The sequence below is a fragment of the Poecilia reticulata genome, linkage group LG8 (assembly GCF_000633615.1).
Source record: "Poecilia reticulata strain Guanapo linkage group LG8, Guppy_female_1.0+MT, whole genome shotgun sequence".
In the NCBI taxonomy this organism is placed as follows: Eukaryota; Metazoa; Chordata; class Actinopteri; order Cyprinodontiformes; family Poeciliidae; genus Poecilia; species Poecilia reticulata.
In genome coordinates this window covers 8,501,028-8,515,256 of record NC_024338.1, presented here as the reverse complement: position 1 = coordinate 8,515,256, position 14,229 = coordinate 8,501,028, and the positions used below count along the sequence as shown (strand labels likewise).

Below are 14,229 nucleotides of genomic sequence, written 5' to 3'. Positions count from 1 at the left end.
TTAATTACTTTCTTTCTCAATTGTTCCTRAWTTTCTTTGGATCTCRGCATGATGTGTAGCTTTTAAGGATCTTTTGGTGGACTTTACTGTGTCAGGCAGCTCCTATTTAAGTGATGTCTTGATTGAAAATAGGTGTGGCAATAATCAGGCCTGGCTGTGGCTAGAGAAATTGAACTCAGGTGTTAAAAACCACAGTTATAGTATATTTTAATTAACAAGGGGGCAATCACTTTTTCACACAGGGCCATGATGGTTTGGATTTTTTTTCTCCTTTAATAATAAACACCTTCAATTACAAATTGCATTTTGTGTTTACTTGTGTTGTTCTTGACTATTGATTAAATTGGTTTGATGTTCCGAAACACTTAAGTGTGACAAACATGCAAAAAAACAAGGAATGAGGAAGGAGGCAAACACTTTTTCACACCACTGTATATACCCATATATACTTCTCAAAAAAATAAACGGAACACTTCAGTGTTCACTTAAATGTTAAAGTGTTCCCTTTATTTTTTTGAGCAGTGTATATCCCTTTTTAGGTATAAATATAAACAAAAAATAAACAGTTGATAGATTTTTTTTTTAATGAATGTTTTAGTCACAAAAGACTCAAAAGCCATCCAACAAATGGTTTATTTTTGCAAAACAAATTTAAAAACGTACAACCCTGGGCTACAAAACACAGTAAAGATATCAGCTTTTAAATGCACTTTGATTGGTTTAACTTACCATCCCTTGGTCTTTGATATCTGAACATTTTTTCACCATATTTGTGTTTTCAGTAAATGCTTTCTGAGAGAATATTAAATCCATCTATTAAATATAAAGCAGAGAGCAGCTGTGGATTCAGATTGATGTCAGTCGGAGCTCCTCCCGATCAACCTGATCCGATCAAGTTACCGACTTTGTGGCAGGATATGTTCAGGCTGCAGACGCTAAAAATTTCCATTTCATTCATTTCCAGCCCAGTGCATTCAAGTCAAGTCCAAAATGAGAAGGTTAACACAACATGAGGTTTCAGATGAACTGCAGTTGTGACACAGACTGTTGTGCCAGAACGGAGGTGCAGCCGTTTGGGTTCCTGTGTGCGGGTTTTTAAAGGTCCATCAGTGAATAAATGTTCAGTCTGTGAGCCTCAGCTCTGAGGTCGAACTCTCTGCAGTGTAGACTGGAGGCCGTTTCTGGCGTTTCCACACGACTCCAAGGATTTGTTGCTCCTGTGGATGGAAGCGTAGATTTTATCAAGCAATAATTTAAACATCTCAAGAGCTCACTTTTATAAATTAGTTCCTCCAACAGTGGGTCGCAGACGTATTTATGCCTCTTCTTTGTTTCTAAATGATGTCTCCATAAAGTAGTGCGTATATTGTGAAATGTTAGGAAATTATGTGAGATTTAAAAATAAAAATATGTATACAGCTCTCCTAAGTTAATATTATGTAAAAGCATTTCTTGAAGCAATTAGAGCTGTAGATCTTAAAGGGGCAGGGCAGTTTGAGATCATCCAGATTTGGAGAGAATTTACGTTTCATATTTGAGTCTTGAAACGGGTTCACAACTGAATTTAAATCTGGGCTTTGACTAGACCTTTCTAACACAGACATGTGCTTTGACTCAGTGTTGTTTCAAGGCACTGCTCGTTTATGTGCCTGTTTTCCAGGCACATAGTGCCATTTCATAGMGTAATCAAGTAACTGTTACCATTCTGAATAGTGCTTTATATCGAATACGACTTAAAAGAAATTTTACTTGGCATCTTGAAATTGGGCGTCTGTCTCTGTAAGAAACAACTATTCTTTTTGAAACTCTGCCTTCAGAAAGTCATCACAATATGGCTCCTCTATTAACCCTTTAGTAACGTTTTTACCAATGTTGCATTTACAAGTAGTTCGTATAATGAGCTCAGCTGATGTCCAGTTCCACCAGGTGTTTGTTAATGGCTGCTGGCTAGTCTGAAGGAGCAGAGTGGGAGAGGGTTGCTATGTGAGGCAGAAGATCAGAACCTTGGAAACAGCAGATTCAAGGAGGAGCTTTGTCCTTAAAGGCGGGGCTACGTCCACCCAGGCGTTTTCCACAGCTGAATGGTTGCAATGGGCAATTAAAGGATTTCTCAACCATCGATGAAAGAATTAAAGCAACACTCCAGATATGTTTTGATGACTGAATAACATAACATGATGTAGAGCTCAAGTCCATTTTACATTATACTGCCTCTTAAACCCCACCCTGGTGCAAAAAACCCCACATAAACTCATCGCCACTCGTGTGGCAATGAGGCACTGAAGACGGGGACAGTAATCATTGCATTTTGTACCTGGAGGCCGCATGCTGATTGGCTCATTCACCACGCCCTTACCGGGACATGAACGCCTCGAGCACCGCCACGTTTTCTTTGGGGAAGTAGTCCTGCCGAACAACGTGCTCCAGGGCGTGGAGGTGACCCGGGACGACCACCACGGGCTTGATCTTGTCCTCACTCTGAGCGGCGCAGAGGACACGATGGCAGGCGGATTAATTCAACAGAGAAGACCATGCAGGTGTGAAGCATTAGATGTGGGAAAAAACAAAACCAGATGTGCTGACTTTGTCGTAGTGTCTCACCTTAATAAGTCCTAGGAGCACTAACAAAATGGATACGAAGCTGTAACCTTGAAAGGAGGGAGTGCTGAAAGCTTTACTCAGGATGGCATCTGGGAAGAGGGGGGAAAAATAGAGGGCTGTCTTCAGTTAAAGAAACTCAAACCAGTTTACAGAGACTATGAACAAAAACACTAAATTGAGTTGTTTTAAATCCTCTTTTGCACCCACTACCATCAAAATTTTTGACTACACATTTTAAATAGAGAGTAGGTTGAGGCCTGGAAGGTGTGCTACAACTTTTTAGCTGTTTATATGTATTGTGTGTGTATTTATTGTTCATTTGGAGAAACGCTACTATGCAATACACACCTTTAAGCCCATGAAACTTCCCCTAGGGGACAATGACGTATATTCTGCTCATGCTGATTTTTAAACAATCAAGGATTTGGTTGGAAACGTGAAAAACGTCAATCACAAAAAAAATTTAAAACACAAATCATCCTGACAATTGGTTTCTAGAAGGAGTCCTCATTCAAGGAGAAGATGAAAATCTTTGAGAACAAAAATAAAGCTGTACAGGAAATTACAGCTTTCCTGTGCATTGTGTTGTGATCCAACACAATGCACAATTCTTAGTCGAGTTTTAGTTATGATTGTTTTGACACTATAGAGCTCTCAAACAAAAATGTTTAGAAGAACATGACCTGAATATTTGCAAAAGCAAATGTGAGGTTTTGTTCTTCTTAGGTGAAATCTGTATTACAAATTAGAATAATAAAAACTTTAAATTCACAGATTAACAGGTTAATGAATTTTCCTGAAGGGAAGATTCACCAGGATACAAAGTAAAGAAAACGAGAGCAGCAACGAGTCACCCCAAATAAAACTCATGCATCTTACCGATTGTGTCCAACACTGCGTTCTTGACGTCGTTGTTCTCCTCTTTATACACCGAGGCAATCTTCAGGAAGGCTTCGGCTGTTTTTCTTGCATCCGTCACGTCCACCTAGACGGGGAAACAAATGAAAGGGATTTTCAGACACAAACCGCACATTTTGTGAAGTTTGGTATCTTTATTTTGTTTGGAAAATGTAAGAAATATAGCAGCTTTATTGCTTTGTTTAATCCAGTCTAAGGAGTACAGGTAAAATTCAGCCCAACTGTGAAAAAATATGTGAAGTATTAAAAGTAGTGAAATAATCCCTTTTAACTTTTGAATGATTCCACATGTTTTTTTTTTCTTTTTTTAGCCAAGATTTTGATGGGTAAAATACTTAAAATCAAAGTGTAATATGCCAAATCCCAGCTGAAGAATGCAATAGAAAAATCATTGCAAAAAAAAAAAAAGACCTTATTTAAATAAGTATGACCCTTAAAAAATTAAACCCAAGAAAGAAAAAAACCCCCCAAAAAACAACGGATACTTTGTGTAATCAATTTTCTTTTTTTCAGATCAGGAAAATGTTTTTTATAGTGTTGCATGAGATTAAGTAATCTTACTGCTACTATACTGCAGAATCAGCTAGTTGATGTGAAGGAAATATTTTTCTGTGACATCAGGTCTTGAAGCTAACGGTAGATAAGCAATATGGATATTATAAAAAGAGAACGGCGGTTGTGTGCAAACAGGTGCTGCTGCAGGGTCTCTGCAGGTTTCGCCATCTCAAATTTAAGACCTTTAAAGACTATTGTGAATAAAATTTAAGACCTATATTACGACAGAAATGCCCAAACGTTGTCCAGCCAACCAGTGACAATAAGACGCAAGAAGCTACCTAGCTAGCTGACATACACTTGCAAAACTTAAGACCTGTAATTAACATATTGAAGGTAAACTTACATTTTAAATGGACTTAAGACATTTTGAGGCCTTACTTTTAGATACATGGATTTAAGACAGTGTTTTTCAACCACTCTTCCGCGGCACACTAGTGTGCCGTGAGTGATCGTCAGGTRTGCCGCGGAAATTATTCAATTTCACCTACGGTACCGTATTTTCCRGACTATAAGCTGCTACTTTTTTCCTAAACTTTGAACCATGCGGATTGTAGCCCGCTGTGGCTTTTCTGCGGATTTTTCTTCAACCACCAGGGGGCTCTTTAACAGGAAGTGAATCATTAGAAGTCAAAATTATAAATCAAAGAAGAACGTGCTAATTTTCATTTAGAACAAGCACATGCTAGCAGCAGGCACGATGGAGAAATGTTTTCAAACTCATATCATGCAGCTTTTAAGTTGAGGGCTGTCGATCTGGCACTACAGGAGGGAAATAAAGCCGCTGCTTAAGCTCGGTGTGAACAAAACCATGGTTCGGCTTTGGAGACGGAGGGCTGCGTCCATCAGATTTATTAGGACGCAGCCCTCTACTGGGTACTAATGGAAAACCGAGAGCAGCTTCCAGTGTTTTTTTTTTTATTTTTATTTTTTATTGAAGGTGCTAGTATGGTGCGCTCTATAGTCCGAAAAATACGGTAATTGGTTTTAAAAGATTTTTTTGAAAATGAATTATCTGCAAATAATGACATCTTCGAGTATCTGCTGTAGTAGTAGCAGCGGCGTAATCATGTAATTTTCTTACCACTACATGGTACAGAGCATTTTACATTAAAACGAGAATTAGTGATGCACGAATGTTAAAGGTAGCGGTGTGAGGTTTGTATCTAGCAAAACTGATGACAGTGATGGAAAAGATAGTGAAGCTCAGCAGTAGTTGGAAAGAACACGGGTCCATTTCCCACAACATGTCTGTGTGAAGTGAGCTTCTCAAGCCAGGCTACTATAAACAGAGACTGAGAGCTGTGGAGGAAGAACTTTCTTTCTTCAATTTCTGCCAGGAAATCAGCTGTTTTCATCCAAACATGTACAGGTTTCACACTAGGTGGGTAAAATATACAGATATTGACATTTTGTACAAGCAACTCTTCATATTGTAACAGTGAATATGAAGTGAAATCTTTCCCAAATATTATTGCTTCTTTCAGAATAAGAATTATTTTCCGTATTCCGGCTATAAGAATGCTTGTGGATTAGTTTGTAAGAAACTTTGAAGTTTTCTACAACTTCTTTAAATTTAACACCACAGTGTTGTGGTTCTGTTCAGGTGTATTTTTGAAGTGGACATGTTAAGTGCAATTTGAAATAAGAAATGTAAAATGTGATAAAAAATAAATGTTTGTGTTCATTTGATTCCTATTGAAGAAACTTTGATAAGAATGACTATATATTTAATATAGGCAGCTACAGAGTATCTTTGTTTACATTTTTGGTTGGTGGTGTGCCTCGTGATTTTTTCGATTAAAACAATGTACCTTGGCTCAAAAAAGGTTGAAAAACACTGATTTAAGACATCCTGTGTCGTCCATGTATTTCTGCGTTTGCTCACCTGCTGCTGGACTAGCAGCGCTCTCTTGGCACCAAGTTTCAGCAGTTTGTCGGGAGACGGGAAGCTGAGGAAAGAAGAGACATCTGGTGGTCGCGGTGCTGACACGGGAGTGGACGGCTTTGGGTGAGGGGGGAAGGAGAAGAAAGTAGGAAACTTAGGATAGTGTCTGATGTAACCATAGAAACAAGAAATGCTGTGATGCTGGTCATTTTATCGTTTCTAGTGCATTTATTCTGATTTCTGATCATTTCTGGATATTGAAGCTACACAGTTTAGTCACAACTAACCTTGTTGTTGCTGCTGTCCTCTTCCTCCTCCTCCTCTTCGATTTCCTCCTCATCTACCTCGTCATCATCATCATYGTCATCCTCATCGTTGTCTTCTTCATCCTCGTCTTCATCGTCTTCAGGCTCACCCTCATCATCACTGAGAAAACGGCAGAAACACTTTGACAGTGAATTTACGTAAAGATCTAAATATTAGCCGGTTGAGAAGTCAGAGGCAGCAGGTACGATTGGTTGGAGGTAAAACAGGAATTAACATGAACAAAAGATTAACTGATATATTGATTACTCAGAAAGGCAATCACCTGAGTGATCCCAATAGACTGATCATGTTCACGCCTTCCATGCTGTCTTTCACGGCTTTGCAGCCGTCCTCTCCCAGGTAGTTCCCTGAAAATCAAAGGGTTTATCAATTATTAAATGTTTTTCTCTTAAAATAGCTTAAAGTATCAAAAAGCAGGCAGAAAGATTTGAGCTCTGCTGTTTTTCAGATCTGTACCGTTCAGGTCCAGTTTCTCCAGCTGGTCCTTGTTCTTCACGGCCTCCGCCACAGCCAGGGCTGCGTCCGCCGTGATCTCACCGTACGACAGGTTGAGCTCCTGTCAAACAGAATAACTCATCTTTTAACACCAACGGCACCAAATTATTRCCAGCAGCAGAAATTATTGTGCAAACGACTAAGTTTGTTTTGAAGACAGAAATACATGCACAGATCTGGATAACTCTAGAAGCTTGCTTCTAATTTAAACAACTTTTTTTCTTGCAGTTTTCAGATTCTCTACTGGAAAAATCATGTTTATATTTTGCTCATGTTATGACCATATTAAAGCAATTAAACAATTGCTTTAATAATTCTTTGAGTTGTATTCTGTTGTACAACTCAAAGAAGGAATAATTAAAATAAAAGCCACGTTTTAGCTCATGTGCAACATCTTTTTTTTTAGAGAAAAAAAGTATTAAAGCCAAAAATTTGAAATGACAAAAAAAATCAAAAAGAAAATCAGATTTTTAAGCCATATCACCCAATCCTAGTTCATCATATACAGAAGAAGAAAATATTTAACCAAAAAAAAAAAAGTAGTCAAGTAGTCAAGGTAAAATAATTGCCTGATTTAAACTAAATTTAAATCAGAGACAATCAAATACCACAGGTTTGTGACAACGCTGTGTTCAGAAAGTTTTCATGCTTAGGCTCCAATCCTTCATACCGACACAAACCAAGAACAACAAACTGTTGGTGCAATCCAGAACAGATTATGTAATCTGAGCTGTGACAGTCTAGTATATCGACTGCTCACCTTGAGGACGGGTAAGCCCTCTGACACACTTTCTGCAATGGCTTTAGCCCCTTCCGGCCGCACTAAACAGTCTCCAAAGTTGATCACCTGGATGCGGTGGAGATGCTTCAGAGCCTGTGAGAACAGACAGAGTATCCAAAGTCAACATAATACATTTTTATTTTCACTATCATCACTTTTGTAATGTAATTTTGTTTTTCTAAACAGTGATTTTTTTTTWATCAATTTTGCCAGTCACTATAATGGAATAACCTTCTGTTATTTTATGAAGGTGACTTTATGTAAATAAATTCATTTTTTGCACACATCATTAAAAAAGATTAGAGACTTAAGATAATAATACTTTATTGATCCCCAAAGGGGGGATTTTGTTTGTCCCAGCATAGCACACAACAAAAAATTTAAATAAGTAATAATAATATTTCATTAATAATAATGAATGGCATCACAATCAGAGTCGGCTATCCATCTTTTCCATAAAAAGAAACGTCTTTTACTGAATTCTTGCTGCTCCCTGAGCTTGAAACACAATTCCTACCACTTTTGGTTTAAAAAAAACCCCATAAAATACATAAAAGAAACTGCTACTATCATATCTTGCGTCTCTCTACCTGCGCCATGGCAACAGCCCCCTTTTCAGTGAAGGTGTTGTCATTGAGGTTGAGGATCCGGAGTCCTGGGTTGTGCTGCATGGCTGTGGCCAGAGCCGTCACACCCGGGTGGTTGATTCCATTCTGGGGCATGTGAACCTCCTCCAGGCTGCCCATCAGCTGAGAGAAACAACAAAAACACAATAGAAAACAAAACGTAATTATCAGCCTAAGAGGCACCAAATTGTTAATATCAACAGTAGTCTCTGCACAGTCAAGCAAATTTGAGTTGCATGAAAAAGGTGCATGAATTTGTACCAAACCGTCTCGGTACGGTGATCACCACCGTCCATCAGAAAACAACCCACATGTTTTTAGTCGCTTTTGTGACGAGTAGCAACAGCAAGTGAGCTGGTAAAAACGCTGTCTAAAGCGCGCCACAACGTTGACTGCAGTGATGATTAAAAAAAAACAGCAGACACCTTGTTATTATAGCTGTAATTATTTAGTGTTTTCACAATCAGAGAAGTTATTTAGGTCTGTACGTATTGTATTTGGCACATAGTAAAGGACAAATAACTTTTAGGCAATCAGCTACTTTTACTTTTTGTTTGACATGTGGACTTTATGGCATTTTTTTTTTGTTAAAAATTGGGTAAAATTTTTAAACGGAACCAAAATGTAGGCAAATCCTGCCAACATATTAGCAAAGGTGGTTTATTTTTGTGTCGATGTTTCTGTTAAAAAATAAGGAAAAGCATAAAAAAAGTAGGATTTGGTATGTACTGATTTATGGCCAAAACAGAGAGTGGCTGTTTTGTCACGCCTCTATTCAAATGAGAATACATTTACATTTCATAACTCACTAGTATATCTAATATTATCTAATTAAAGTTCTCTTTGTTAATGCTACAGACAGTTCGACCCTCACCTGGAAAGCTTGAGCGAGGGCGGTGGCTCCGTCGTTCTCCAAGCGGTTCCTCCCTGCGACAAACACCTTCAGGCTGAGCGGTTCGTTTTTCTCACTAGATTTTTTGTGACACTGCATCAACGAAGCGGCCAAGATCTGAAGAGTTCAAAACACAATTTGGTACACAATAGTAGAAGAAGTGAAGAAGAATTGGTGAACAAAAGTCTTTGTCTCTTGGTCCGTCGTTGATTTACCTTTCCGCCTCCGATGCCCATGCCGCAGTTGTTGAGCCGTAGCTCCTGTAACGTGAAGCAGGTGGTGCTCTTGAGCAGCTTCTCGATGCCCTTCACGCCATCGGGCCCAAACGCGTTATCGCTGAGGTCTAAGACGGTCAGTCGGGCTCCCGCCAGYATCAAGGCGTCACCGAGGGAGTTCTACAACATAAAAACACAAAACCTGACTGTAGAATGAGACGGCGCACTACAACAACCCAACTAAAAGACAGTGTGTGTCATGTAAACACTGATTTATAAAGGCGTCATTGAAGTTACCAAGGCAGGCGGGATCTCAGAGCGCAGACGACCAGTAAACATGTCGCTCCAGTAACAGCGCTGATTGGGAGAAAACACATGGAAGCAACGTTACTATTCTGAAAAATATCAGATGGCGTTTTTCTAAATTAATTATTAAACTATATGGTACTATAGATGCAATATTTACAGAAACACTAATCAGGTTTTAGCTGCCTAATACAGACAGAATATTTCAAAAGTACAAAATATACAACAAAAACAAGTGTTGCATCTTCTTAGATTTAAGTATTTGCTTTGAATTAAACAAAAAAAATTGATGATTGCATCTCTAGTTATAACTACATCAATCAATGTGGGTCAAATCAAACATGGAGTTTTGTTTATTTGGCCCAGAGAAAACTAATGATCAGGCCACATGAATCCAAAACAACTTCAAAATGTTAACTTTTCGAAGCTGATTTTGCAAAGTGTGATGTTCACGACATTGATGACAAAAGTATCAAACTCAGAACCTTGAAGTCGCTCTTCGTCTCCAGCGCCTTGGCAATGGCCTGCGCTGCCTCGACGCCAACAGTGTTCCCCTCCATCCTGAGAGCCTGTAAACCCTCAAACTCCTCGATGTCCTTCACGATCTCCCCCGCTGTGAAACAGGTAAGTGGTGTCAGGTTTAGAAGCAGCAACGGTAACAACTAGAGCATCAGGGTTTCCCCCAAGTGGCGGGCCACCAGGCTTTACTTGTGCCCCCACCAGGCTTAGCATTGCTTATTTATTTACATTTTTTTTYTTTATGTTTGCATTTTTTAAGACTTCATAGTTGATTTTCAGATACTAATCCTCCAATCTTCCAATAACACATAATTATCAAGTGATATGTTCAAATTTCCTGCCAACTTTAAACATTTTTTAACTCAAAAACACGGCGGGCTGCTGGATGAATGACTGCTGAGCTCCCCAACCACCAGGCTTAGCAGGTTTTCTGGGGGAAACCTTGAGAGCTGCACAAATCCATCTATCATCAGAGTATTTCGATTGCCAAGGACTGCTAGGACATGACATTTGATAGGACACTGTTATACTTTCATTCATTCTCACTCTTTAGCCAACTGGACTGACTCCAATTGCCTTTAATCTTCACACCTGACATCCATTTTAAATGGTCAAGACACAAACAGAAGAGTCAGAACTTTCCAATAATGTAGCCCAAATAATTTAATAGGAACAATTAAGACACCAGAGTAAAACATACGTAAATAACTGTAATCAGAGTATTTTTTTTAGGTAATAATACTAATAAAATGAGGATTTGCATCACTGAGTGTGTACATACAAAGGTCTGCTGACGTCACTTACCTGACTGGGCATCATCCAGCTTCCTTCCCTGGCCTTTGTAGCTCAACTCTCCATCCTCGACCCCAGTCTTGGCCAGAGAGTCGGCCAGCTCTGCAACAATGTCTGTCGCCATGGAGATGCCTGAGGACCAAAGCCATTGTTCACTTTTATTTTATTCCTCTTAAAGTTAAAATCTAATGTATGTACTGTTTTTTTGTCACCTTTACACTGTAAAGAAACGAATAAAAATGTATTGATACGTTTTACCATAGCTTCCACAAGAACTTCATTTTTTAACCGATGCCATAATATTTCCTTTAAAACAGAATAAAGACAACTTTTGGCCTCAATTTTGCATTTATTATCTGATGAGGAAGTTTTAAAGGTAAGCTGTCCTACTTCAAACACCTGACTTGCATAATAAACCTGCCGCTGCTAACTCGCTGCTAACAGTGACAAGGACCGAACTGCTTCGTGTCCGTTGACCCGACAACTGCCGACTCAGCAACACATTACCTGCTCGTTACACAAGTCAAAAACATGGCGACGTATTTACATAGAACCAGAACAAACATGTATTTGACTCTGGAGTCGTTAGTTTATAACATGGAGAACTTAGTTTGCTAGCTAGCATTGGTGCGTTTCATATGAAACAGCGTGTCTATGACTCGGCCTTTTCATGTAGCAACATAACGTTTGTTGCTGTTAGTTTACGGCTTAAGCTTTATCTCTCCAAGACTTTATGTAACAAATTAAGATATTTTACTGTAAAAAAACAAACAAACTTACGTCGCCGTTACAACAACACTCTCGATACGATTGAATCCAGTCCAGATACACACTCCCGCTCGCCTCTGCCGTTCAAAACCGAAGCATCACCACACCAAACCACTTGACGACCGATGAACGAGGAAACACGGGACTTGTAGTTCTATCGGGACTACAAACATAAGTCATTTCTGGAACAGTTTATTAAAACACACACACACAGATGAATTGGAATGCAGTATAACTGCACATTTCTAGTAGAAGGAAAATAGATGTAACATAGATAATAAAAAAGAATATAAAAATATATATACATAAAAATGTTGCTTTGAATAATTAATGTCTACAGACCTTTCACTTATATATTTACTGCTGATAAAATTATTGCCTTAATTACTGCATTCATCTTATGCATTTCAAAAGATAAAAAGTTGCAATGGTCATCAATAAAGTCTAATATTGACTAAATATTGCCTGCAGCTGATCTTTTTAGTATCCGTTTGTTATTAAAACTGTGTGTGAAGAGAAATTTTGCTTCCTGATCAGAGAACTTGTTGGTGGAAATGAAATAACTTTCACAAGTGGAAGAATCAAAACAGTGTCTCATTAACATCTCCAAGTTTTCTAAAAACTTTAGATTTGAGATTGAATCAAAAGTTTTCACATTTATTTATAAATTTCTAAACAATTTTGTCTAATATGTGATGGAATTAAAATGGATGGATAATCTGAGGTTAGGATTCAATTACATCAAATAATTTGTGCAGTAATATTAAGTTAAATTATATTATTGTACATAAGCCAATCAGTATAGATTTAGAATCAAAGCAAAGATTGGTAAAGATTTTATTAAAAAATATAAAAACATAAGAAGAATCAGAGACAGACAACATTCATAGAATCAGGGAGTAAATTTAATGTATCTTAATCAAAATGAATTGAATATAACATTTAAGAGTTATAAGTTTGGATTGGGATATTTTATATGGATTTCTTTCAATTCAGCAAATATATATATATATATATTATTAGTCATATACATGCCTTATTTTCAGGACTACACAGGTTCATTTCTTATTCAAAAATCTATGATATGTTTGGTATTTGGAGAGCTGAGAAACTGCAATATTTAGGCTAGTCAAATGCTGTCCAAGGACGATGTTGTACATTCCTTTCTGCACAATCTGCAGGCCTATCAAGCCGAGTCAAGTTTATTTGCACAACACATTTTAGCAACAAAGCAGTTCCAAGTGCTTCACATAACAAAGACCTAACACAGTATCCAGTTATATTGGGAACATCAAATCATAGAACCTTGTTAAGTAAACAACTATTCCACCACATTATGCAAATGACTGCCACAGGAAGTCATTACCATCTCATTCAAGCCAACTGCATACACCTCCGTTTAACCACAAGTTAATTAATCTCAATTCAATTCTGTTCAGTTTACCTGTACAGAACCGATTCACAACAAAATCTCATATTAAGCTGATCAAACTCAGTTCTGTGCATAAATATACAGTCAATTTAATCCATAAAGAGAATGTGGGGTCTTCCATTGGTCTCCTCTTGATGCCTTTGTGTTGATATTGCAGGAAAAAGACTCTACGTGCTACAGACGTTGGTTGAACAGACATGTTTTACAACAATACTGCAGCCTAAATCAGCATGACCAAATTGTGAGGAAATCTTGGCCTAATTGTAGTGAAATCCCCCCCGGATCTCTGGACTATGTCCCCTTTATAGGGCTCTGACCAACACATATTCCCCAAAGTAAACACATCATCACATGCATATATTTCACATTTACGTCTTCTTTTGGGTCCTGGCGTCGGATTGTCAGCTTATGCATCTGTGAACCATAGATTAGATTTATTTTTAAAACTTAACGTCATTTGACGCTGGACCTGACTGTTTTCCCAAATCTTCCAAAAAGTTCTCCTGTGTGGTTAGACACCACACTATTCCGTATTTCAAACACAAACACAAGCCTTTCTCTAGGTGATTCAGAATCCTTATTATTTTAAATATCGTCACCTTCTTAAAATAATAGCCTATGTATGATTTACTTATTGCTAAAAGTGATTTTAGGCATTAGTTTTGAATGATAACGATGAAAAGAAAATCAAAAGTTACATTTCTTCTCCTCAGTTTTGTATGGAAGCCCGTTTCCGCCACTCTGATAAAAACACATAATGACCCCAAATCGCTGCTGTGTTTCCATTCTGGCGAAGTCGAGACAGGCTTTTGTTAGCTGTGTTGCTTTTGGGGGCATCGGGGAAACCGTAACTCCCTCCGATATTTTAAAGAGCGGTTATCACGTGACGCGACGTGACGAACCTCGGCAAGCATAGGCGACGAGCTCGCGGACGCGGTATGGCGTGGCGCGCTGTGGTCACGTGACAGCTCTCATGCGCGTGTGGCGAGGAGCATTTGCAGCTGGTAGCTGAGAATCGAAACTTACCGGAGATTGTGGAGAGAGCCTTCCCGTCAGACGCGAAGGCTCGTCCTTCCTGCCTTCATGGCCTTATAGCGCATTAGCTCAAATTCAC

The 14,229-nt window shown here is 38.5% G+C and overlaps 1 protein-coding gene across 3 annotated transcripts; it reads right to left on the bottom strand.

The window, feature by feature from the left end:
• Positions 1-615: 615 nt before the first annotated feature.
• On the bottom strand, positions 616-14,229 carry rangap1a (RAN GTPase activating protein 1a). Of its 3 annotated transcripts, none has more exons than XM_008415559.2 (16): positions 11,696-11,825; positions 10,928-11,047; positions 10,090-10,217; positions 9,596-9,655; positions 9,299-9,478; positions 9,066-9,200; positions 8,156-8,314; positions 7,545-7,658; positions 6,746-6,845; positions 6,552-6,636; positions 6,250-6,388; positions 5,963-6,079; positions 3,481-3,586; positions 2,602-2,690; positions 2,357-2,478; positions 616-1,217 (listed from the first exon to the last, which is right to left on the bottom strand). In XM_008415559.2, exons 2-16 carry the CDS (start codon positions 11,037-11,039, stop codon positions 1,136-1,138), a joined length of 1,728 nt encoding a protein of 575 aa, XP_008413781.1. In that variant the 5' UTR covers positions 11,040-11,047; positions 11,696-11,825; the 3' UTR covers positions 616-1,135. The 3 variants fall into 3 exon arrangements, with proteins under 3 accessions (XP_008413781.1, XP_008413782.1, XP_008413783.1); XM_008415560.2 differs by lacking the exon at positions 11,696-11,825 and adding an exon at positions 14,142-14,229 and having other exon boundaries at positions 617-1,217; XM_008415561.2 differs by having other exon boundaries at positions 1,131-1,217; positions 2,315-2,478.